Source organism: Lontra canadensis, unplaced genomic scaffold, assembly GCF_010015895.1.
Source record: "Lontra canadensis isolate GAN:19392208 unplaced genomic scaffold, GSC_riverotter_1.0 scaffold26, whole genome shotgun sequence".
Taxonomy (NCBI): domain Eukaryota; kingdom Metazoa; phylum Chordata; class Mammalia; order Carnivora; family Mustelidae; genus Lontra; species Lontra canadensis.
Genome location: NW_022631020.1, coordinates 887336 through 913987, shown reverse-complemented (window position 1 = coordinate 913987; position 26652 = coordinate 887336). Strand labels below are relative to the sequence as shown.

Genomic DNA, 26652 nt, shown 5'->3' with positions numbered 1-26652 from the left:
TTGATATTTCACGTTCCTGGAATTTATTGTATGTGGACATTGCTTTTGTTCATACTGTTTTCCAACTTCTGATGCCATTTTATTGAGTGCACACAACTTTTAGAATCGGGACACAGATTTCTTATCCTACCCCCAAAACTTACAGACTCCTATTCGTAAGAACAGGAATGTATTTCATCCTTGAAACTCCAAAAAATCATTACTGGCCATTTACCTGAGTGGTCTTTTGAGTCACACAAAATTTAAGAAGAGGTAGGGCATGGAAAAAAAAAACAACAACAACAAAAGGTAAAGTTATCCATTAATACTAGCTGGTGCTTATCACATGCCATTCTAAAGCATGTAAATTCACTTTTCACACCGGCTCCTGCCTCACTTAACAGTGTTTCCAAAGAGAGTTAGAATGCAAACAATATACAACTTTGCCACTCTTTCAGAAAATGACTAGTTAGTCCAAAACAACTTCATTTATGTGGTAGAAAAGGAGTTAAAGGCAGGGTATGGATTTGCCATTGTAGAAATGAGTGTGTATGTGTGTGTGTATGCGTACATGCTTTAAATATGACTTTTCTTCAAAGAAAAAGACTTCTTCCTGAGGTTTAGGTTCATTGCTGGCTGCTTGGAAAAGAGCTTTCTTGGTTCACAATTCCAAAGTCTTCCCCATCAGAGTGTCCTGCCACCAGGGGACAGAAGTCAGGGCATGTTCTGGACCCAGTCCATCCTCCACTTGCTTCCTGACATTCACATCTGAGTCTGTGAGACGGGAGGTATCGTGGAATATATATTCATCTTCTCCACGTTCTTTTTCTCATCCTCATTATCAACCTGGGCTTCAATCTCCGCTGGATTGACGTAAGTATAGAACCGGGCCATGACGGCAAATATCACGCAGACCACCAGGAGCAATGATGCGAATAGAATGTACTCAGCCCACTTGGAAGGAATTAGAGTTGGAGCAAGAAAAAAACAAAAACAACACAGGTTATGGTACAGTGTGCTTTGGGAGTACATTTTCTTGCTATGTCTAGGTAGGAGGTGCTCTGTAATTGAACTGTGATGGAGAATTGGTAGGTGACTACCATAGATACAGACTGGCCGGCTTTTCTTGAATGCCCAAGTACAAAGATGACATTTTTTTGGAACCGCATGGGAGGGCAGAAACCAAGACTCTGGGAGGATGAGAGAAAATTTCTGAAAAACCCATGTTAAGGGACAGAGCTGTCCTCTAGAAGGATGGGGACCAACAGAACAGCATACAGTACTCTTGAGCAAAAAATAACATTCAGAGAAGTGTTCTAAGTTAAGACCCCCACATTACGAGCTCACAGCAGGGGTGCGTGCTCTGATGGGACTTGGAGGGTGAAGTGAACAAACTGGTAGGGTAAGGGACGACCCCCTTACAAGACAAATACTGAAATGCTAAAGGAGAAGGTTTCAGTTTCAGAGACGCTCTCATTTTATGTTAGCTGGAAAAATTACAACTACCCTCAGAAGGGCTCTAACTTTAGGTAACATGAAACTTTCTGGAAAACATGTCTGGCTTGGGGCCATTATGCAATATTCACAGAAGCTAGGAAAGATCTTTCCTTTGATAGTAAACCACATTAGGTTATAGGTATGTTAAGGCAAATCTTGGTATATCTAACTGTACACAACCAAGTAGAAATACAAAGAATTGGCACACATTTGGCCAAAAATGCATTTGGTCATCACCCTCTCTGGCTGGTTTTATTCAACCATTAGCTTAGATGACCATGTGTATACAGAGGTGGTGAGGGAGAGTCGTCGTGATGACCACAGACACACACAGTCTCTTTCCCCACCCCGTACCTGTTCACTGAACTGGCCTGCTCCCGCTACGATAAGCACAATTATGTTGCCCACAGCCACCGTCAACAGCCATCCTGCTTGAAGCACTGACTTCATGTTGGAGGGGGCCTGGGGAAACAACACACAGTCAGTCTCTAGATGGCAACGGCACAGCTGGAGCATACAACTTACCGATGCATTCAGTTGGGCAGTCCGCCCTAAAAATGCGCATCGAAAGTGGGTTTCGCATTAATATGTGAGCTCACATATAAAAAGGCTTATCACTTGGATAACAAGACACCCCAAACACTCATGTACGAACATACAAGAATTCCTTGTTTCCCACTCTCCACATCCTCACAACGTTGTTGTCCTGAGTTAAATGGGCAAATCTATAGATGAATCAATTCTATGTCTACAGAAGAGTTTCCAAGCAGAGCCATCCATCCCGTTCTCTTTCCCCTAAATGGAGGCTACTCTCTGGGCCAGGAGCTTGCTCTGCTGTGAGCTTCCCTGTCACGTCATGACACCCCTCTTGTCACCTATGATATGTAATTTTATTCGATTGTGAGGTCATCAGAGAAAGGGACTGTCCAACTCATATTTATGATCTTTACCGCAAGACTTAAAGGTGCTAGGTGTTGTAGGGTCACAATGACCTTAACTGTATTTTGATGAAATTGTTGAGAAACTAGCTTCTAATCAGCAGAATTTACCTCATGAGTCTCATCTTGAACAGTTGAAAGCAACATCTTTTAACTTTTAAAAGCTAGTCTTTAACCAGCATGTTTACTGGTAGCTATGAAGAAATCTCACCTGAGCCTTAACGATTATGAGGACACAACCCAGAAATGAACACCATAATGAACAGTTGATATCATTTAGTTGTTTCAGAACATAGACTCTGCTGCCTATCGTGGCCCTGGTCACGATCATTAATACAGCTTTCCCCCTTCAGGGCTGTAAATCTCCAGTATAGGATGTGGGAATGCAGAGTCATATGATACATGCACCCAAGAAGTTAAACAGAATCATATTATTACTTGATAAAAACATGACTTGGGGGATCTCAAACACCTTGTTTGATGGAAGATACCATAATGCTTTCTAGAACCTTCCCTCCTCCCCCCAGAATCTTTTAAACTATAAATATATTGCTTATTGAAGTTAGGTCCCAACAGGGGTGGGGGTAGGGGAAGGGTGGTAGAAACAATGACCAAGAGACCTGAGAATATGAGAACTCCAGTCCCGTGACAGAGAAAACCACCTCGCCGCAGGTGAGGAGGAAATACTGTGGGATCTGCAGAGCCATGTTAACTGTGTTGGGCGAAATATCCTCAAAGATGTGCAGTTCAGGGCAGCCAGTATCCTAAACCAATAAGGCAGAAGAGAGAAGATATTAAAATGGAAAATTGCTTCTAGAATAAAAATTGCTCAAACAGGCAAATGGAGCTTGGACTTCTAGAACCATGTCATACAATTTGTCAAATAAATACACTTTTAATTTATTTATCTATTTATTTATTTAACATCTTAATTTTATCTTTTTCAGTTTTCCAACATTCACTGTTTATGCACCACACCCAGCGCTCTATGCAATACGAGCGCTTATACCCTTTTTAAATATGCAACAGTGCCTTTTGTCCTCATGATGAAATGGCCTTGGTTTTGAAAATCTGTTCACTAGCGTTTTTCTCTTAAATCAGAGAGTAGAGTGGAAGTCAGGGTTTGTTTAAAACATTGCCATCTCTTTGAACTCAAGTTTGTAAGTCCATGTAAATAGTCTAGGAAGAGGCATCAGATGCTGGTCAACGTGGGCTTTTAGTCAGCCTCAGTCGTCTGTTTATTTTTATTCTAAAAATAACAGCACACTGAAGTCAGCAGTAAGTTAAAGAACTAGTGGCCAACTGAATGAATTCGAAGCCCATTTAAAACACAGATGCTAATGTTCCTCCATTTCAGTCATGACCAGGTCCTAAATGTTTGAGTAGAACTTCTGATTCAACAGAATGACTCACTGACCGTCCTTCCAATGACATAGGTGAACGCACTACCAAATTCAAGGTTGGATGATTGGAAATTTCTTTTACACTGTTGCGGAATCTGTTGGGTTGAGCTTATTGTAAAGTGTTTTCTGTGGAAAGAAAGAATTATATAGGTTAACTTTCCTGGTATTAACAGCTTCAATGTAGTGTTTAAGGAAAAATACTTGAAATCCTTGAACTTGGGAGCACAGTGTCCAGTGAGGTACTTACATGCCCGAAGGAAAAAACTGATACTCGCTGGCATCGTGACTGGTGACATTCACATAAACCTTGTCGTCCATGGTGATGTTGAAGCTCTCATCAAAATTGTTTATAAATCTGAAACAGAAAACCATCCGTCTTGTGACTGGACCAAGGGGTACTTTATTTAGGTCACAGTATATGTCCCTGAACTTGGACTGTGATCTCTTTTGGAAAGGACTTAAGATGTTTATGGAAGAGTTCTAGACTTATAAAGGCAGAAGGAAGCTACCCCAGGTTTGTCATTGTTCACACACTCATGAGAACACACCCACAAGAGCTGACCACAGTCTTCTGCTGGACCTGTTCTGAGCTCCTGGTAACTAGGAGCTAGTTCAATGGTATGTTGGGATATTAGCCTGGATGGAAACAGGAACTGGTTTGTGTTCAAGAAGGCAACGCTTTGTGTTCCTTGCTCAGAAGCTTTAGAACTAAAGGATTGAAGTAGAAGTTGCTTAGTACCCGAACAGTCTCCGTCCGGGCTTCTTTCTGGGGGTTGGGGATGGAAGGCCATTTTCTGTCCTTTACCTCTAGGAGCCTGAGCAGGGCAAGGCCCCAAAGAGTGGAGAGGAAGAAAAGAGTCGGTCTGGCAACCAGAGACACTTTTGGGGAGCTCACCTCCGAGAGGGAGTTCTGTGTCTGCAGGACCTGGAGCGATGGTGACCAGTGCTCTGCTAGAGCTCAGATGGGAGTGTAGCACCCACAGCCTTGGTGCTGGGTCTCAAGGCTTCCAGGGGCTGCAAAATCCTCTATGCCTAAGTGGCTTGCCTTCAAAGGACCATAAAGATGGCGACAGTGTGGACAGAAGATTGGATCCCTTCCTTTAGTGTTCCAGGCTATAGGAGACCCTGACGCTCTTATGGCACACCAGCCAGAAGGGTGCTGCCCCCAATGCGACTAGTGGATTTTTCCTGGACAGCTGAGGGAAAGCTTTCAGCAGATTATCCAATTTAAAGGATGGGCAGTCATAAGATTGTACACCCAAGGACTGCAGACAACAATTTAACTTGTACATTACTAAAACGTGGCCACATTTCATCGGCTTTGCGGCGACAAGTAATATTGGTCAAATTCTAGGTACTGGGACAACATTTCTCTGAATTAAGCTCAGGCCCTAAAGTCCCTGGGCATTTGACCTGGTGTAGTGTGACAGGTGCCTCACCGAGAACGGACTCCTGACCCAGGCCAGCAGGAGTCGCGTAGTCAGGTGGACATCTCCAAGTGAAATGGCTGGCTCGTAGGGTACCTCTCTGTTTAACGTTTTGAGGAACAGTTTTTCGAATTGTCTGCATCATTTTATCATTCTATATTCCCACCAGCAGTGTAGAAGTCTTCTGATTTGCCCACATCCCCACCACACTTGAAATCCTTGAACTTAGGATTCAAGTTATTACCAGTTTTTTTGGTTGCTTTTGTTTTGGTTTTTGGTTAGAGCCTGGTGAGTGTGAAGTGGTACCTCAATGTGGTTTTGATTCTCATTTCCCCAATAATTAATGATGTTGTGCATCTTTCCTAGACTTTTTGACTTTTTCTGTGTTTTCTTTGGAGAAATCTCTCTCTCTCTCTCTCTCTTTTTTTTTTTTACAGATTTTATTCATTTATTTGACACAGAGAGAGAGCACAAGAAGGGGGGAGCAGGAAATGGAGAAGCAGACTCCCTGCTGAGCAGCGAGCCCAATGCGGGGCTTGATCCCAGGACCCTGAGATCATGACCTGAGCTGAAGGCAGATGCTTAACACACTGAGCCATCCAGGCGCCTGAGAAACATCTCTTTGTTTCTTTGCTTTGCCCATTTAAAATATTGGGTTATTTGTCTTTTTACTTTTGAGCTGGAAGAGTTCTTTCTGTATTCAGAATCTCTTATCAATTATATGATTGCAAATATTTTCTCTCATTCTGTGAGCTGTTTTTTCATTGTTATGATGGTATCACTTGTAGCACGAAAGCTCTCCATGTGACAAAGCCCAAGTGACTATTTTTTTTTGGCTTCGTATCCAAGAAACTGCTGTCTAACCCCAGGTCACAAAGATTTATTGTTATTTTTCCTTTATAAATTTTGTTGTTTTAGCTATATTGGGTTTATGATCTACTGCGTACCTTTTTGTGTGTGGTCTCAGGTAGGGTCTGACATCAGTCTTCTGCATGTGGGTATCTGGTTGTCTCAGTACCAAAATGATTTTAATAAACCCACAACTACCTTTAAATGAAGATTTCTCTTTAATCTACTTATGACCATACTCCCTCCTTGAAGGATCTTTTTCAGTATGACAGTCATGGAAACCAAGTCTTGAAATGAACTGAACTTAAAACCAAGCCTATGCCTAGATTTTTCTAAACCTGAAATTGAGCTTTTTAGAAATTAATGAAGCATATATAATCACGTCATCTACATTAATGATTTTTGTACCACCAATGAATAAAAATACTTGTAAAATTTAAAAATTTTTCCTCATTCTCTTAACATATTTTTAAGTTACTTATAATGCTCAAATTAATTTGGTATAATAATTATATGTAATTTTTAACAGATACCATGTTCATGCATTATAGGTGTATGCTTAAATATTTTTATTGGATGTGGTAAAAGCTTTATAAAGATTTTTTAGTTTATTTATTTGAGAGAGAGAAAGTGAGAGAGGGCATGAGGGGGAGAAGGTCCGAGGCAGAAGCAGACTCCTCATGGAGCTGGGAGCCTAATGCGGGACTCGAGCCCAGGACTCTGTGATCATGATCTGAGCCGAAAGCAATTGTTCAACTAACTGAGCCACCTAGGCACCCCATGATAAAAGCTTTAAAGGCCACCTCTCTAGAGAAACTTTGTACATGGGGACAAAAAAAAAAAAAAACCATATATGAATGGGAATTGGATTACTGTTTGGAAAAATGGAAGCAACCTAAATTTCCTTGAACAATGGGTAAATAAATTGTGGTATGTACATGCAATGGAATATTATATAGTGGTTTGTGTGAGTGGATAAGGGATACTTATAGAAATATGGATAAGTATTAAAATATTTTATACTATACTTTATAATATATAATATTGTAGAACACACACAGGACCATAATATATTAAGTTTAAAAACATACTCAAGAACATTGTTTGTAAATATAATCATATATAGCAATATGTAATGTTAAAAAATTCATGAGAAAGATCAAAATCAAATTCTCAACCAATTTTGACCCCAGTATTGTCATTTTTTTTTTTTTGAGAGAGAGAGAGTGAGCAAGCATGTGTAATTGGAGGGAGGGGCAAACGGAGAGTGGGGAGAGAGAAACTTTAGTAGGTTCCATGCTCAACGTGCAGCACAGTGCAGGCCTTGATCTTATGTCTCTGATATCATGACCTGAGCTGAAATCAAGAGTTTGATACTTAACCAACTGAGCCACCCAGACGCCCCTGTCGCTTTACTTAAAGGACCCTGTTGAAGGTAGTCCACGGAAGTCTTGCAACTTAGTGATACCACATAATTAAAACGATTCCACTTTGTTTAAAATTCTCTCTACTCTTTCTTTAATTCATATATTATTCCAAAATCCAACCTCCTGACTTTCTCAAAGTTGTTCTATTTATCAGTTAGTTTCTGACATTGGTTTTTCAGAACTTCCCTATTTTATGGATTGTCTCTTGGACATTGCTGAAATAATCAGTCTTTGATCCACGGAAGATATGATGATGCCAATTAAAAGAAAAAAGTTTCTGGCTTATCTTTTACTACATGAGTGGGTTGGTGGGGTAAAATGTTGCTGATCTGATGTGTCCTTTCCCAAGATCTCAACAAAGAAAATTTTAAAGAAGAATGAAGCTTTAGCATAGCACGAGAACAAGAAAGGGTACCAAAATTTAGACTGTTCGAAGTTTCCAAAGTTTTGGAGACATTTCTGAAGAAATCAAAATGATGGTTCTGGGCCACGGAGGACAACCCAGAGGTACTTCCAGCTCAGAGACTCAGATGCAAAGATTAGGAAAGGGCCAGATGACCAGCATCAGAGGATTTCCTTCCAGGTCTGCTAGGACAGCTGTACGTATATGCATGTGTGCAGGACAGAAGAACAATCCAGAAGACACAAAGAAGATGTTATGGGCTGAATTGTATCTCCACCCCTCCCCCAATTCATATGTTGAAATTCTAACCCTTAGGACCTCAGAATGTGACTCTATTTGGAGGTAGGGTCTTTATTCCTTTTTCAAAAATTTTATTTATTTGAGAGAGAGAATGTGTGTGCATGCATGTGTGAGTCAGGGGAGGGGCAGAGGGAGAGGGAAAAGCAGACTTTGCACTGAGCACAGGGCCTGACGTGGGGCTTGATGTCAGGATCCCAAGATCATAACCTGAGCCAAAGGCAGATGCTTTAACTGACTGAGCCACCCAGGAGCCCCTGGAGGCAGGGCCTTTCAAGAGGTAATATGAAGTCATGAGGGATCCAAGATCACTTGTGTTCTTAGAAGAAGAGATGATCAGGACACAGACACACAGAAGAAAGACCATGTAAAGACAAAGAAGGCAACTCTCTCTAAGGCAAGGGGAGAAGCCTCAGACAAAACTAATCTAGCCAATGCCTTGATGTTGGACTTCAAGCCTCCAGAATCATGAGGAAATAATTTTCTGTTGTTTAAGCCTTCCAGCCTGTGGTACCTTGTGATGGCAGCCTTAGCAAACTCATACAGAAGAGAACAAAGAAAATGAGAAGGAACCAAAAATCAAAAGAACATAGTGCTGGCTACTATTCACATGTAGTTTTACTACAGAGATATGTGAGAACATCAAGGAGAAAGAAGATCCCCAAAGCTTGGTGAGGGGGAAATTAAATCAACTACAGAGAGTGGCAGATGGTGTGTGTGTGTGTGTGTGTTTGAGCACAATTGGGTTTTGGATGCCAATAGAGACAAGCCTTCAGGACTCTGGGAAGAAAATGGCGGCCAACCTATGACTAAGCAGGAGAACAGAAAAGCATTTTTGGGCAAGCAAGGACTTGCAAATTGCCTCACAGATTTTCTCGGTCAGATATCCGAGCACAAGTTTGCAGCCAAACAAGAAAGGTGACCCAGAATTCACGAAAGAAAGACACTAACCTGGACAAATGGTAAAAATTCTGTGAGGACAGTGGCATCACAGGACTACAGAGCAAAATGCCCTCGTTACATCAAAGGGCATGCTGAAGAGTTGGTTCTCAAAGAGGAAGGTGAATTCCCTGGGTCCATTCTCTGGATCACCCAGGAGGTAAAGGCTCATATGCTTTTGTCAACAAGAGGCCAAGTGAGTCACAGGAAAACCCAAAAGCTGTGCAAGAAAACCTTGGTTTAAAGATGTAGAACCATGGAACAATTCAGGGTATGTAATAGGCTATTCCAATTAACCTTGACATTCAGAACATTTCCATTTAAGGATATATTTTCAAGGATATAAAGTTACATTTCCTTCCCTTTCAGGCTTTTAGTGCATTGTGACTAATATTTTGATATTCAACTTGTAAATCCTATTTATTAATCATTTGTAGAATTGACGTAGCACATGGAGAACACACAAAGATAAACATTACAAATGTTAACAATGTGAAACAAGCCAGAGGTAAAGAGAGATGAAAAGTTAATTCCATTTCTTCACAATTTCCATTAGTAAGTTAATATTCATCCTCCTAATCATACTTTCCCTCCACTAGTTCATGTTTTACTGGTAACTGGTAAAAGCTGAAATCTGAAATTGTTAATGATTGTCACAGGGAAACAGAGATTGGCTGTAAGAGTTGAGGCCAATAGGAGCCCTATCCTCGTTTCTCCCCCAATTTATTCAGATTTTCTAATCTTACTTAAAAAGTGTATTTTCAGGTTTGCCTGAGTGGTTCAGTTGGTGAAGTGTCTGCCTTCAGCTCAAGTCCTGATCCCAGAGTCCCAAGATCGGGATCGAGCCCTGCATCGGGCTTCTTGCTCAGCAGGGAGTCTACTTCTCCCTCTAACCCTACCCCCCTCATGCTCTCTCTCACATAAATAAATAAAATCTTTGTTAAAAAGCATATTTACAGTCAATTGGCTTTTTGGTGTACAGTTCTATGAATTTGAACACATGTCTGGATTCAGAGAAGCACCATCACTGCCAAGATATGGACCAGTTCCATCGGCCCCTGCATCTACCTCATGCAGACCCACAGCCAAACCTCTCCTCCTCTCCTAACCCAAGGCAACCACTGATCTGTTCCCACATTCTTATCTTTTGTCGGTGGGGGGGCCATTTCCAGAATGTCACATAAACGGAATTACACAGTAGCTATGTAAGTTTTGAGACAGGCTTCTTTCATGGCACAATACGTTTGAAATGAATTTATATTGCCTGTATCACTAGTTCCTCTTTCCTAAGGACTCTTCTGTTGTATGGATGTAGTATAGTCTATAGTCAATTGTCTGTTGATCCATCACCCACTCAAGGTCATTGGGTGACTTCCAATCTTTGGCAATGACGAATAGAATTTCTATGAACATTTATGTTTAGGTTCTTATGTTGACATAAGTTTGCATTTCTCTAGGATAAATACCTGAGAACTGGCTAGCTGGGTTGTGTGGTAAGTATACCCTTAACTTTATAAGAAACTGCCTCACTGTTTTTCAGAGTGGCTATACCATTTTGCACACCCGTTAGCTAGAGCATGGGAGTTCTGGTTGCCCTGTCTCCTCCACAGCATTTGGTATTGTCAGTTTAAAAAAAATTATTAAATCCATCTAATAGGTATGTCATGCAACTCACTGTGGTTTTAATTTATATTTTTTAATGGCCAACAATGTCAAGCCTGTTTTCATGTGCTTCTTTGTCATCTGTATATCTTTGGTGAAATGTCTAAATCTTTTGCTCTTTTTAAACTGGGTTATTTCCTTACTATTATGTTTCGAGAGTATTTTATATATTCTGGATGCAGAGACTTAGTCAGATATGTGATTTGTAAATACTTTATACCAGCATGTAGCTTACCTTTTTCATTCTCTTAACAGTGAGATTTGCAGAATAAATGTTTTCAGTTTGAATGAAATCGAATTCACCTACGTCTACATATCTATATGTATATATTAAAAGGACACATTACTCAGGCACTAAAAAGAAGGCAACCTTGCCATTGTGACAACATAGATGAACCTAGAAACAGTAAGTGAAAACGAGCCGGACAAAGACAAATACTGCATGGTATCGCGTACATACGGATTCTAAAAAACAGTTGGAGTCATAGAAAAAAAGAGTAGACTGGTGATTGCCAGGACCCGAGGGGTGGGAAGCAGGGAAACGTTGTGGGAAAGGTACAAATTTAGTTCCATGATGAGTATGTTCTAATGTACAACGTGGTGACTGTACGTCATACTACATTGTATACTTCAAATGTGCTAAGCAGTTAGATCTTAAGCATTCCTTTTTTTTTTTTTTAGGTCTTAAGCATTCTTATCACACACACACACACACAAGTTCACTATAAGGTGATTGTGTTAGTTTGACTCTGGTAAATATTTCACAGTGGATACATACATTGAATCATATTGTCCACTTCAAATATAATTGATTTTGTCATTTATACCTCAGTAAAACTGGAAAAAATCATAGAAAAATAACACTATGATTTTGATAATAATTGCACTAACCCTATGGGTCCATCTGGGGAGAACTGACATTGTCACTGTATTAAGCCTTCTAATCAACGAAGCCAGCATATCTCTCCATTGATTTCACTCGTCATCAATTTCTTCCATAAGCCTTTTGTAGTTTTAGTTCTCAAATCTCATATATGTTTTTATTAGCTTTGTACCTACTAGTTTGTCTTTTTGGGGAGCTATTGTATAGTTTTAACTTTTCAGTTTCCAATAATTCATTGCTGGCACATAGAAATATGATTTTTGTTGTTGATCTTATATTTTGTAACATTTCTACACTCATATCTAAACTCACTTATTGAGTCTATGAACTTTTTTGGTAGAGTCTTTGGGACCTGTGCAGGTCCTTATGTCATCTGTAAGTAGGAATAGTTTTTATTTCTTTCCTTCCAGTTAAAATGCTTTATTTCTTTTTCCAGTCTCATTGCACTGGTGCCCAGAAGGATGCTGAAAAGGAGTGGAGGGTGTGGACAATCTTATGGGAAGAGCATTGAGACTTTCTTCATTCATTATAATGGTAGCTTGGGTTTTTTAGACATCCTTTTTCAGAGTCAGGAAGTTCCCTTCAATTACTAGTTTGCTGAGGTCTCTTTTTAAATCATGAATGGACACTGAATTTTATCAAATGTTTTTCCTGCATCCATGGAAATGATGATACGGATTTGTCTCTTTAATTTATTAAGATGATAGATGATATCGATTGATATTTTTAAGAATGTTGAACCGCCTTACATTGTTGGGGTAAATTCCTATACTCTCATTTTACAGCCTTGTTGCAGTGGGACTTTACTATGGGAAGGCATTACTTCCATAAGAAGCTGATAAGACTTGAGTTTTAAAGAAAAGTACATACCTGATGCCATTTTCTCCTTTTTCTGGCTTCTGGTTAAGGCCATCCTTTACCTGAGAAAGAAAGCATTTTCAAATCTAATCCATTAGAATAAATTTAGATGACCATTTCAGCGCTTGAGAAGGAGAGTGATGTTGACATTTATCCTAGGAGCTAAGGGCGTATGATAACATTTGCAAAGCTCCGTCCTTCAGTCCCCATTCTCCTGGAGGTGAAATGAGTCTCTACAATTTTTGATGTTTGCTTTCTAGTGCTTCCACAGAACATGACTATCCAAGAATTGAGAACAAATCACTCAAGAGCTCCCTAATAAAATACACGACCAAGAAGTCTTAATTCCATATGGCAGTTTTCTAGAAGGTCACAGAAGGTCACCTCACAGAACACCTTCCACTCCTCCACTCAGTTCAACTCTACTTCCATGGTTTCCTAATATGCTCCATGGCCCATCTAGATGCTGATATTTTGTCATGAAATATCTCATACATATTTTTATTGCTTTTGCCTGATATTTTCACTAAATTCTTTTCAGAGACTGTTTTAATTTTCCAATTACCCAGTGTGATTTTTTAACCAATATAATTTAAGATGTATGTAAAATTTTATCTCAAGAAGTTGCTAAGAATGCACCTATGTACTTTGTGTGACTTGCATGTTCTCACACACACCCTCCACTGTGCCCCCAGATTCTTTTTTTTGGAGGGAGGGTGTGGGGGCCAGGCATAGGAAGAATCTTAAGCAGGCTCCACACCCAGCATGGAGTCTGATGCGGGGCTCAATCTCACAACCCTGAGATCACGACCTGAGCTAGAATCAAGAGTCGGACACTTTAATTGACTGAGCCACCCAGGCACCTCCCCGACAAAAGTTCTTTTTAAATTTTTAAATTAATTTTTAAATGAATATTAACCCTTCCCACCCACCAATGTTTTCTTCGAAGTCAAATGACTTGTATCTTCAAAGAAGGAAGAACTTGAGGACTAACTCTCACAATACCACCTGGGCTAAAGCAATGCACACAACTGAAAGGCTCTGTCACCGACATCACACACAGTAAAGAATCAGCTGTAGGTGTCCAACGACTTACCACTTGGAAATTATTGGGGGCCCTCACTAGAAGGGTGTGCCGATGGCCCTGCTCAAAGTTATAAGTCACCACATTGACTAGTGAACCAGGAAATGAAATGTTTATACTTGTCAGTTTGTCTCCAGCAAAAGTCATGAAATCATTTGTCTGCATTGGGAGAGAAGAAGTCACAGTTAATACCACAGAGTCTGGCTCTGCCTCGGTTCACGTTCACACGCATCGAAAAATGCCTTGTGGGAGCTGGTGTTGGTTTGTCTCAGCACCGCCCCTCCCCCACCACGGACTCCATCATGACGTTGTCTCGTGTTATGCAAGAATTAGGCTTTTGGCACAGCACTTTACTTTTTGTTTCTTTTTCTGAAAATACATGTTCTGGAAATCATCTCTACCATGGGGCAGAGAACAGCATCAGGGATAAAAGAATAACCTGGGAGGAAATCAGTCCCGAGCTGCTCCAGGCACCAGAAGTCACATTTTCTTTTTTCTATAAGATCATCAGTTTCATAAACTCCAAGGGAGCAGCTCTCCACTGTGGCTAAACAGGAAGGAGACCAGGTAAATCCAAACCCCTGGGTTACTGGAATTTTCAGAGCTCTTCAGGTGATTCTAACGTGGAGTTCAGGTTAAAAACCTCTAATTCAGACCAGTGACCATCCAGATGAGGGCTTTCCAGCCTGGGCTGGGCTGGCATTTGGGACCAGATAAGTCTAGGTTGTGGAACTGTGCGCCAGCCTCCCTGGTTTCCTCCTTCTGAAATGCCAATAGCAGCAGGATCTCCGTTGTGACACTGAAAACTGTCTCCAGAAATTGCCAGATGTCCCTGAGGCGGCCAAATGGTAGAGAACCACAGACAGAGCCTTGCTATTTAAAGTGTGACTCCACACACCAACCGTGGCACCCCTCCCCTGAGAGCACGTTAAAAATGCAAAATTTTACAAATTCCCCAGGCGATTCACATGCCCGTTAAAGTCTGAGGCACACTGGTCTAGTGCGAAGCCCAAAGAGACCGAGATACTAAGGCAGTTCACTTCCATACTTGTAGGAATTACATAAAGATCAAGAAGATCAGTGTTTCCCAAGCCTATTATAACTCAGGTCCGAAGAGAAAAGAGAAAGTCGCATTTCTTTCTACTTACTTGACTCATCTGCGGAAGTGTTACTTCCATTCCAGGAAAAGATGCCGTGATGTTACTGTTCCCTACATTCAACAGTTTAACTTGGACTTCATTTGGCCTGGGGAAGACTGGGAGAGTTCTCTGAGCAAAAGAAGGGAAAGCGGGCAGTGATGTCTTCCGTGCTGACTGCAGATGAGCCTGGCCCCGTCACCAGCGCCCCCACCCTCCAGCCGTGGAAAGCTGTCGCGGCAGAGAGATCAAACACCCCCTCGAGGTCTCCCATCGCTCGCCTCACGGCACCCAGAGGAACACACAGAACAGGGAAGTGATCACAGAGAGGCTGCCCTTGGTCCCAACACCTCCAGGCCGAAGGATGCCAGGAAAGGAAGCCTCCTATCTGAGGGTCAGAGCAAACACAACCCAAATGAGTGTGTATCTTGCTGTAGCATGGGAGATCTGCTCTCCTGGGAGGCCAGCGTCGTCCCCTCTAACTCTGGAAGCCACGGCCACGGCCTGACCGTGCCCTAAACCTCCTTTCGCAAGTGATCTATGCCTCCTGCCTCCATACACTTGTTCAGGGCTCCTGCCTTTTCCCCACAGTGCTCTCTCTCTCCAATCCCAGGGTCCCTAAAGCAACCTATTCCATTCTAAAGTCTATCCTAGTTTCACAATGCATTTGGCACAAAGCTAGCCAAGTTCAGGAGCAAACGAGTACACCCACATGAGCAGGAGCCCTACACACGGTAGCTAACACGTGAAAACAACTCAAATGCCCATCAACAGACAGACCAACAAAACGCTGTCCATCCAACAGTAGACTGATTCCACTGTAAAAAAAAAAAAAAAAAAAAAAGGAGGAGATTTTGACACCTGCTATGACATGGATGAACCTCGAGGAAATCAGGCTCCGTGAAATCAGCCAATCACAAGGGACAGGCACTCTACAAATCCACTTACAGGAAGTACCAGCAGCAGACAAACTCATGCAGACAGAAGGTAGAATGGTGAGTGCCGGGCTGGTGGGGGGTGGGGAGGGGAAGTGGGGCGTTGTTTTTCAATGGGCACAGAGTTTTTGTTTGGCAAGATGAAAAGTTTTCTGGAGATGAGTCACACAATAAGGTGAACACATTTAACACTACTGAATGTACACTGAGACATGGGTAAGATGGTAAATTTTTGTTCCCTATATGTTATCACACCTAAAAATTTAAAAAGAAAAATTAGAAGGAAGGAGGGAGAGAGACAGAAACAGAGAGAGACACACACAGAGACTGAGGGTAGGAGACAGAGAAAGGAGAATGGGAGAAGCAGGAGGAGAGCGTCTACCTCCTGTCTCACACACTACACAACACCCGCTTCTAGCCTGCTCTCACACTGAGGACACCAGGAGCTGGTTTGGTGCCACTGCGGATCTGGCAGACTGAAGACCACGGCGTGTGAACGAACTAACATCACTAGAAACATGAGAATACAAAAGGCATCTTCCCGAAGACAGCTGAAACATTTAAAAAGGCTGCCTGTTTGACAGGGATGACCCTCTCCCCAGACTTCCTAGGCGTTCAGATTGTGAAAGAAACAAACTCCAACTCCCATTACAAAAACAGTGTCCACAGAAACTCCCCGTGTAACTGCCATCCCCCTGCCCCTGCCAAAGCACACCCGTCCGACCCTCCTCCCGGCTGCCCTGTCACAGTGCGGAACACCCATGGTGCACGCTGCCTGGAGGGACCGTTTTGCCCCTGTGGCATCTCCACATGGTCCCTAGCTCCAGGACCTCCCTGCCTTAGCCCCTGGCCTCCCTGCGGTCCCGGAGAAAGACGCCTTCTGAATGCCCCACCCGACCTGCAGGAAAGTCCCCTGGGGAATCAGAGGGCAACTTACATCAATTTCCACCTGCACAATTGCCGCCACTACAAAAGCCATGGAAGCCAGGAACATTCCAACTGTCATCTTCTTCAAGGAGCTGGGAGACACAGGGAAGAATGACTCTCCGCCAGCCTCATACCAGCGAGCGAACGATGACACTCCTTTCCCACCACCCACCTATACAAAACTAGCTTCCCTAGGAAACACCAAATGAAATTGTCTCATGCTGTCTTATTTATAATCAAGACTAAGAGGGGTAAAGGTAATATAGCCTTTAATTTGCATTTTTACATTTAATTTCTAGAAACCGTAGCTCAGGGGATACTTGGGATGAACATTAACATGTCCATTGTCTACATATATGAAACACTTTAATTAGAGGATTTTCTGGCTGCCATTAATAGAACTTTCAGTTTAAGGGCAAATTTCCAGAAACATCAGCATACCAGCCCCTAATTCAAGTATAATTCTTTAAAAACCCCATCATCTAGGTGGTGTGGTGGGAGGGGACACATTCTTTCCTCACCCCACCCCCAACCTGCCAGTCACCTACGTGAAATTGAGGCCACATTTTGCAATCAGAGGATAGACCACGGCATCCATGATGGGGACCATGATGACAATCAAGATGGCGTTCACGGTCTGTGGGGGGAGCGGAAATGAACTGTTAGCCGTGGTCTCAAAGGTGACTTGAACTCAGAAGGCAACTTAAGTATTTTCTTCCTACCTGCATCTGATCCGGCTGAATTTCAATAGCTCCCTAAAAAGAGGGGGGACAAGTCTTACTGAGAGGCTCCCACAGAGGATCAGCTGGGAGGGATGAAGAACGTCATGACGGGGAAAGGGGGCGAAGGGATTGGAGCAAAGGAGCAGTGACCAGGGGAGGTAGAGAAGCTTGATACCCGGGACTTACAATTTTCCCATTCATGGCTGTTGCTTGCAGTGTCCACCTGGAGCCCTGAAAAACGAATACGTTCAATGCATCATTTGGGGACGGGGGTTTAAACATTTTACAAGCCAAGGTTGAGTCTTTTCCAGATCCAGAATGAAGTCTGGAGTGTTATGGGATTCAAATGTTTTTTCCAACATCAAGTTTATCTTCCAGCTGCACTGGAACACTGGGTAAAACCAAACCCCTTGTGTTTCTGCTGCAGAAAGTAACATGACATCTAGTTGCCCACCCCCCACACACTGCCCCCAATGAAGAACCTACAAAGCACTACTCTGAGATGCAGCTATCCTTAGGAAACACAAAGAAGTCCATCTGAGACCTGCTGGAAAGCATGACGTCACCTGCAAGGTGGAGGAGGCCTCCGTTCACTGGCATCACAGCTTCAAGAACATCATTATTGCCTAAGGGCCATTTCTGACAGTCCAGGCTGTCCTCAGTGGAAATCCCTCCAGAGGGCGATGGATTTCAACCTGGGCAGCCTAGTTACGTTCAACCTATTTTTGTATAAAGGAGACTCCGGACTGTTCACATACACATGATTATTTCCACGGAGGACTGAACACATATGGGTTTCAACATAATCTGTCAACTCCATTTAAAAGGCATCATGGAAAGTCAGGAAATAGGCCACTGCTTGAATTCTTTTTTTTTTTTTAAGTAATCTCTACACCCAACGTGGGGCTTGAATTCGGGACACTGAGATCAAGAATCTACCCACTGAGCCACCCAGGCGCCCCATACTTGAGTTCTTAACAGATGCCAGCCATGGATTGCTTTATCCACAGTCTCTCATTTGATCACCACAGCCTTGTCACAGGTGATTAACCTTCCAGGAGGGTTATGGACTCCCCCCTCGGCACACCACTAAAAGGCGATGAGTGTATTTCTAGTGCAGGTCTGATTCCAAGAGCTGGTTTTTACTCGACATGCAAATTTGCCTCCCTGTGCGTAAGATGCTGGTCTAAATCCCATACTTGCAATAAGGAGATTGGTGTGTTTGTTCAAATTTTTTCCAAGAGATGTTTTGCCCTTCTAATAATCCTTCTTGGGGGCATCTGGGTGGCTCAGTTGATTAAGCGACTGCCTTCGGCTCAGGGCCCGAGATGGAGCCCTCTGTCTGGCCCCCTGCTCAGTGGGAAGCCTGCTTCCCCCTCTCTCTCTGCCCCTCTCCCTGCTCATGCACGTTCTCTCTCTCTCATAAATAAATAATCTTTAAAAAAATAATCCTTCCTGCACAATAAAACCTTATAAATTTTTTTGAAGCTCCAGTTTCTAGAAGAAATAATATCTTATAACTTTGGTTACTGAGTACCATGCATTGAGTTGTTTAATCCAAATCTGAGAAATTTCTACATCTGCTGGAGCAAGAGCAGGGCGACAAGGTGGTGAGCTGGGTTCCAGTTCCTTGCTCTGGTCAGAATGGCTTGGGCAATCATCTCCAATCCTGGAAAGCACTGCTATCTTACGCGTTCCATTTTAGCACGAGAGGTACCAAGCCCCTCTCAGCTTAAATATTCTATGGATCCCATAAAAGGCAATATTGTACATCCTCTGAGCATACTGTTTCAGAAAAACTAATTCTTTATTCTTAGTTTGATGGGTAAGAGTTGTACATACCTTGATCAAATCTTACCCAGGTCTCCTTTACACACCTAATTTTCTTCATTGTTTTGCAACGGAAATGTGGAGAGAACCATCTAGAATTTTTTGTTTTGTTTTGTTTTAAAGAAATTCAGTGTGGGGTGCCTGGGGGGCTCAGCTGGTTGAGCATCTGACTAATGATTTTGGCTCAGGGCACGATCTCATGGGTCGAGGGACTGAGCCCCAGGTTGGGCTCCATGCCCAGCAGGTAGTCTGCTTGGAGCTCTCTCTCGCCCTCTAACCCTCCCCTTACTTGCACGGGCACACGTGCGCACACGCACATACACACTCTGTCTCTCTCAAATAAATCTTAAAAAAAAAAAAAAGGAAACTCAGTGTGATCTAAAAATAAATGAAGTATAAAAAAGAAACCAGAAGAGAATGTCTCTAGGAGGTAAATACTAGCTATTGCCCCGTCCGTGGTAGCACCCACGGGACCTCGGCTAAATACAGATATTTGTACAGAAACACCACGTCACACTACCTGCTGGTCGAACAGGGCCCAGAACATTGGGAGCGGAATGTACAGGAACATCACCCTGGTGACCATCTTAATTTGAGAGATGAGTCGCTCCTGTTGATGAAGTGGGGAAAGGACAAATCAGCCATAACCTGCGTCGCTCACGGTGATCAGCGACGTTGTCTTAGGCTGGACCTACTTGCAACCAGAGCCAAGCTGGGAGGTGACTAGTTGTTCCAAGGAATCCTACCCCAGATTTTTTTTTTTTTTTGAGAAAACCCCAAACTCCTCAGCTATTTAAAAATGCTTAGAAGGCATTTTACTAGAAGTTAAATGTACTTCCAAGAAATGAAAACCCCACCCTCCACCGACTCTTCTGTTTTCAAACTAGTTGTGTGATCACAGTCACGTATAATTAATGACAGATTATGCCAAATGAAAAACTATGAAAAGATAACATGGTTTCCAGAGAAATTCTACCCATTGTTTATCAAGCTCTGCTCCAAATTAAAAAACACTCTTGCGTAGTCTTATTTAAAACCCTAATCGAGTTTACAAGGCTACAGCTGATTATTTTGTGCATGTGGCCTGAGTCACAGGAATCGCGCCCAGGCTGCTGGCCTTCTGGAGGGGGACCCGGAGCCACCACGGCAGGACTGACCACTTACATCGTATTTCTCTCGAGCCCAGTCCAGCCAGTGCTCCCTCTTGGGAAACTCCTTACTCCGGTGCCTAAACCTATTTTTGAGGGCAAACTGAAAGAAGGAAGAGAAATCAAATTTCAAAACAGAACCAACTTCTTTACCAGGAAAACGCATTTCAATGAAACTGCCTTTCAGGGAAAACTGTGTTCCCGAGAAAAGACGGATATAAAATTGTATATGTTAGTGTAACGATGACACAAAAAGGCATAACCTGCATTTATTTCTAATCTCTTCCTAACTATGAGACTATGAGTGGGGTAAACAAAGTCACACTGTTACCACTTTACTCTCCACGCCCTCTGGAGAGGAGCATTCCATGGAAATATCATGTGTGCCATTTGTGATTTTAGTTTTCTGGTAGCTATATTAAAAAGATACACAGATACACCTGAAACTGATATACTACAGTGCCTCAACCATACGAGAATTAGGGACCTGGGTGGCTCAGTCGGTTAAGCATCTGCCTTTGGCTCAGGTCATGATCTCAGGGTTCTAAGATCACTCCCAAATAAGTAAGTAAATAAATAAATAAAATCTCTCATTCTCACTCTCTTAAATAAATAAAATCTTAAAAAAACTGTACCAGAATTAAAATAATTAAAATAAAAATATATAGAAGTGTAAAAAAAGTAACAGGGAAACAGGTGAAATTAATTTTAAATATGTTCAGTTATTTAACCCAATAAACCCCAAATATGGCCTTAATAGGTAATAAATTAATAGTAATGGTAAATCAATCATAAAATAATTATGGAAACAATTATTAATCCTACCAAATATTAAAATTAATGAGAAATTCTACATTTTTTTTCATTTCAAGTCTTCAAAATCCAAGGTATATCTTACACTTTTGGAACATCCCAATGTGGATGCTCAATTTTTATCAGAAATGTTAGATTTGGGTTTACTTTTCATAAAATTTATGTCTTGAAATGTCAATTTATATACCTAAGTTGTTCCAAAGATACTTAATTCCACTCACTAAGTGGAGCAACGGTTTTAAAATTTAAGACTGAGAACCCACTATCCAGAAATAAATTTATATGAAGTTACGTAACTTAGATTAATTTGAATGAAATGCAACTTAAAACTCAGTTTCTGGTTGCACTTGTCACATTTCAAACATGGGACAGCCACTTGTGGCTGGTGGCTACCAGGCTGAGGACGCAGGTCCACCAAACAGGCAGCAAGAGAAAGCGATGCCCCAGGTGGCTAGGGACACACGTGTGACCGCAGTGCAGGGACTTTCAAAGCGACAGGCTGATTTGAGAACACTGGGAAGTACGATTCTTGCGACTCTAAATAGCTTCTTGTTCTTTCGTTGTTTAAGTTGTCAAGTCCTTGTTAAGGAAGGACTTGGAGAGAGAATTGGTAAGATCTGCTTTTAGCATAGAAAAAAACATCTGTAGTGGGAATTGATCTCATGTGAGGGGAAAGTACAGGAGGAACAGCTACAAGAGGAGAGAGGTTTTCCGACCTTGATAGGACACATTTATTTCACAACGTAACGTACACATGTATAATTTAATGCAATAAAGCCAAGTAAAGGGCAAATAAAAGGCTAAAATTATTTTAAGCCTGTCTTTTCACCCAAGACTATCCACACATGTGGGGTTTTTTTTAAATAGATAAGTGATACATTTCCCCCGATTCCACAATGGTCTATATATTTAAAAAATGGATACTATAGCTGCGCCTGGGTGGCTCAGTCGTTAAGTGTCTGCCTTTGGCTCAGGTTATGAGTCCCAAGGTCTCGGCTCAGGTTATGATTCCCAGGGTCCTGGGATCGAGCCCCGAATCGGGCTCTCTGCTCAGCGGAAAGCCTGCTTCCCCCTCTCCCATTCCCCCTGCTTGTGTTCCCTCTCTCACTGTGTCTCTCTCTGTCGAATAAATAAAATCTTTTTTAAAAAAATGGAGACTATATAGGGAGGAGAGTTATTTGACTCCTTTTTAGAAAGATTCCCTACACTCAACATTTATTTTCTGCCTTTAAGTATACCCGTATGGACATATACCACATAGATGCATACAGAACAAACCATATCCTGCATGTTCCTGTCACCAAACAGTCTGAAAACAAGGCTTCCGATGGCTACGTAAGATGGACAGATGCACTATGAGTTCAGCACTGTTCTGTTTCCAGGAATTTGGTGTTATGAATTTTTGCTGTTATAAATATTAGAGTGATAATCTTTATATGTGTATCTGTTCATTTTTAAAAGATTTTATTGATTTATTTGCCAGAGAGAGAGAGCACATCAGGGGAGAGGGAAAAGCAGACTCCCCACTGAGCAGGGAGCCCGATGTAGGACTCGATTCCAGGACTCTGGGTTCATGACCTGAGCCAAAGGCAGATGCTTAAACAACTGAGCCCTCCAGGTGCCCCCATTTAGTGTGTTCATTTAAAAACTTATTTTCTTTGCCTTAATTCCTGAGACTTTACATACTTCAGATCCATGACACACAGCATGAAACCATGACTCCCACCTTCGGCTTCACGCCTTCCTGACCGACATCAGCCAGGGACTGCCTGTTTGATCGCTGAGAGTCGCTCTGCTTTGCCTTTCTTTGACCACCCATCTAACTGAACAGTTCAAAATCCCTTTCTATCCCTCCCTGTTTGAGTTCCATTTGTGTCCTTTTCCGTTTGGCGAGTTTTATAAGAAACTTCAGTTTATTGCAACAGCTAAGAACAATAATAAAATGTTTAAAGAACAGTCAGTGCTCCATTGCATTTTACTTTAAAGGCAGTAGAAGGTTCTGGGGTGACTAAATGTCTTCGAGAGAGAGAGAACTACCGAAATACTTACACCAATGCACTTGACAACCTTAGCCATGACATTACCCTGGGGTTGAAACTTCTTGTACATTCCACTGCCAATGACAAACACAACTGGGAAGGAAAAGAAGACATGTTAACAAGGCATTGGACAGAACTACCTGGGACCTAGAAGATGTGCTTTTATTTGAGTTATAACCTTGTTTTGGATATACTGAGATTACTCACAGAATAGGCTTGCCTACCTATCTCCCCGATTAGAAAGTGCTTTGGGTCCTAACATTCGCTGGAGTTTCCAAGCAATGTTGTATTTGTGTTCTCATACACAGACACTGAAGCTTATTACTACTAGAACATACTCTTTGATATTAGAATGACTCAGATGGATTAAATGAAAATTTACCTAATGCCAACTGAATACAATGTTTGGCCTAGAACGGTAGTTTTTGAAATCCTCTCTATCTCCTTACACAGCATCAGAGAGGAGAAGGTATATATGAGCCTTTTAGGGGAGGGGGGCACTGTTTGGAATTATGGAAGAAAATAGGCACAGGAAAGGGGGAAATATTGAGCTCTGACACAGGTGCATGGATAAAGAGAGATGGCTACAAGCTGGGCAAACAGGGTTAAAGTGGGCACACACAGTGGTCTTAAAAACTAAAAAATATCAGAGAAAAGTACAACCCAACCGACTGAGCCACCCAGGCGTCCCCTCTGGTGGAAACACTTTGAGACGATACTTTATGGAAATCTAGACACTCGCTGGAAGTATTTAAGCAGGAATTGGACCAGGTTGCCTGGTCTTGGGCAAGCTAGAGATGAGCACACATGGATGAGAACAAATGCTTTCGGCCCCGGGGTTGTCGAGTCTAATGGAGCCCATCACTTCTACTTTAGTCTGCCTAAATAGTATCAAACCTTTCAGTGCCCAGCTCAAGCGATCCCGGTTCCTGTAGACCCTTTTCTCACCTTGTTCCCTCTGAAACGATACTCTAGCTCTACTTTGATTCTCAGAGCCCAGGAATTCTTAGTATGATTTGTCCCATGACCTTCCACAAATTGGTTGCAATAATTAACGGGAGGGTCTGACCTGATCATAGGATTGTATTAATTCAACTAATTTCTACTTACTCAGAGACACGGCCATGAGAGCCGCAGGAACCCCAAAGGCCAGTGGGTAACATGCTTGTTTACTGTGAATTCCACACTGTTGAACTGAGGAGAAATTACAAGATTAAAATCCATGATGGCATTGGCAATGCTCATATGATTACCTTTTCAAAAATCCCTACCTGGTTATTACATATTGTTTTCACTTAATGTTCTAGACACATCCATCTGCCTCATTGATTTCATTGCCCACTGAGCCAAACAGCTTTGGAGTAAAAAGAGTAGGAGCTGAACACAGCTTCTAATCTTAGACCCGAAATAGATGCTGGTATTAGCCAAGCCAAAATCAGTGGGAACCCTTAAGTGGATTTGCTTAGTGGGGGAGATAGAAGTGACCTGGATAGAGTAACTTATGATAGGGGACTCGGTAAATAAAACCAAAAGTACCCTGGGAAATCAAGATTGTGTGTTCCTGAATTCATGCTAATTAGAAAGCAATTAGATGGCCCAGGGTGGGGGTCAATAAACTTTTCTGTGACGAGCCAGGTAGTAAATATTTTAGACTTTGTGGATGATTTAGTCTTTGTTTCAACTACCCAAACCTGACTTTGTAGGATGAAAGCAGCCATAGACAATAGACAAATGGATGGTCTTGTCCAGATTTCCAGATCTGGGCCCTTGGCCATAGTTTGCTAACCCCTGACTGCAGATTTATTTTAGCTCTGAGATCCTAGGGCTGGTAGGAGGAAAATACAGACTTTGGAAGGAGCAACAGAGATTATTGGGAATTCCTTCCATGGAACGAAGCCTCCAGGAATAATCTGATCAAAAGGGGTTTGACTCTGTCTTTGACTAGCTGTTTCACAGTTCCGGAGAGAAAGAAGTTAACTCGTAGAAAATCGAGTCACGCAAATGTTTCTCGTTCATAGCTGTACAAATGATTCCAGCTCGTGGCAATGCAAAAGGGTTAAGAGTATCAGTCTCCGTCCGGCAAATGCTTATTTGGGTTGACCGTGGCAGTATTCCAGTTCCTCCTTATAAAATCTCAGCACTTGCTTTCACATTTGTATGAGAGCCACGACTTTACCTTTTCAATGATCCTTCCACACATTCTGCAATTCAGGCATGCATAGTACGTATTCTAGTGGAAAGTAGAGGCAGGGGAGGAGAGGGGAGGGGAGGGAACGTAATGCAAGAATGCAAGCTAGTAAATGTTTATATACAACAAGTTGGAATGGGGTTTAAGTGTCATCGTCAAATTACTACTCCTTGCAGAAATACACAAATCCCCATAAAATGTTTTCTTTCATCATTTAATCTGTTTTGCATGGTGTCTACCAGGAGGTCGTTTGGGTCCAGTCTCTCCGTGAATATCCCCTCCTTCCATGTGGGAAATTCACAAACTCTCGGTGGCGTGTCAGCCAGCACAAAAATGTGCGAGCTGTTGATAGCCGCTGTCTCATTCTCTTTCCTGGGCAGTTCTTTTAGAAATAGCTGAGATGAGAGGAACACAAAGAATAAAACTTTGCCCATTAAATTCTTCCTAGCTCGCTGAACGTCACCAGGAGCAAAGCTTGAAAAGCAAAAATGTCAACAATGACCCATCCAGGTGAGGTTTCCAAACTGCACCTCTTGTCTCATTCTTGACCGTGAACAAAGACTTTGCATTAATAATAATTTAGAAAAATTGATTGCTATCCTTGGGATGTTTTAGGTTCTTCAGTGGTCCTTGGGATCAGGGGGTCAATAAAGATCAGAAAAGACAAGAAGCTCATCTTCTGAATTTCCAAAGTGAACAGTGTGTATCCCACAGTGGAAGTGTAACGGGAGAAGAGGGACAAAATGAACACACGGAACACGGACTTAAGCTTTCCACCTGACTTTCTCTCCATAATGAAAAAGAGAAAAACAGAAGTCCTCTTCAGATATATATATATTTTTTACCTCTGAGGATGGGAGTGATGATAGTAGAAAGCAAGCTTCCAGCATTAATGGCCAAATAAAAGATGGAAAAGAATCTGTTTCTTTGTTTTTCCTGTAATAAGAAGGAAAAAAGTTACAAGATGACTCTGGTTATGTATTAATGGATAAAATGTAATTGATGATTTGTCTTCACTTCTAACTTAGTTTTGGTCAGTATCCTACTTTCAAATGTCCTTGAAAAGAATCAAATGGAGAACAGACTTTGTGTCAGGGGAATGTGATTCCTAGACGTTTGTAACTCATTTATGTAGTTTCTATGAAGGAGCGTGATCTTACCTGGCCCTCTTCAAACTGATCTCCACCAAATGCAGACACACAGGGCTTTATTCCTCCCGTTCCCAGAGCTATCAGGGCCAGGCCAATCATGGACAGTGCCCTAGGGGA

At 42.0% G+C, this 26652-nt stretch overlaps 1 protein-coding gene across 1 annotated transcript in view; it reads right to left on the bottom strand.

The window, feature by feature from the left end:
* SLC15A1 (solute carrier family 15 member 1) overlaps positions 1-26652 on the bottom strand; it is a 47979-nt gene continuing 21327 nt past the window's right edge. Inside the window, exons 6-23 of the mRNA XM_032864117.1 lie at positions 26545-26644; positions 26230-26320; positions 24307-24390; positions 23207-23289; positions 20361-20447; positions 19717-19806; positions 17553-17597; positions 17367-17399; positions 17193-17281; positions 16655-16736; positions 14795-14914; positions 13659-13805; positions 12575-12624; positions 4065-4172; positions 3832-3943; positions 3035-3178; positions 1831-1938; positions 1-933 (exon numbers count right to left, since the gene is read on the bottom strand). Coding sequence (XP_032720008.1) covers positions 742-933; positions 1831-1938; positions 3035-3178; positions 3832-3943; positions 4065-4172; positions 12575-12624; positions 13659-13805; positions 14795-14914; positions 16655-16736; positions 17193-17281; positions 17367-17399; positions 17553-17597; positions 19717-19806; positions 20361-20447; positions 23207-23289; positions 24307-24390; positions 26230-26320; positions 26545-26644 — 1765 coding nt within the window. The 3' untranslated portion in view covers positions 1-741. The remainder of the gene's footprint in view (positions 934-1830; positions 1939-3034; positions 3179-3831; positions 3944-4064; positions 4173-12574; positions 12625-13658; positions 13806-14794; positions 14915-16654; positions 16737-17192; positions 17282-17366; positions 17400-17552; positions 17598-19716; positions 19807-20360; positions 20448-23206; positions 23290-24306; positions 24391-26229; positions 26321-26544; positions 26645-26652) is intronic.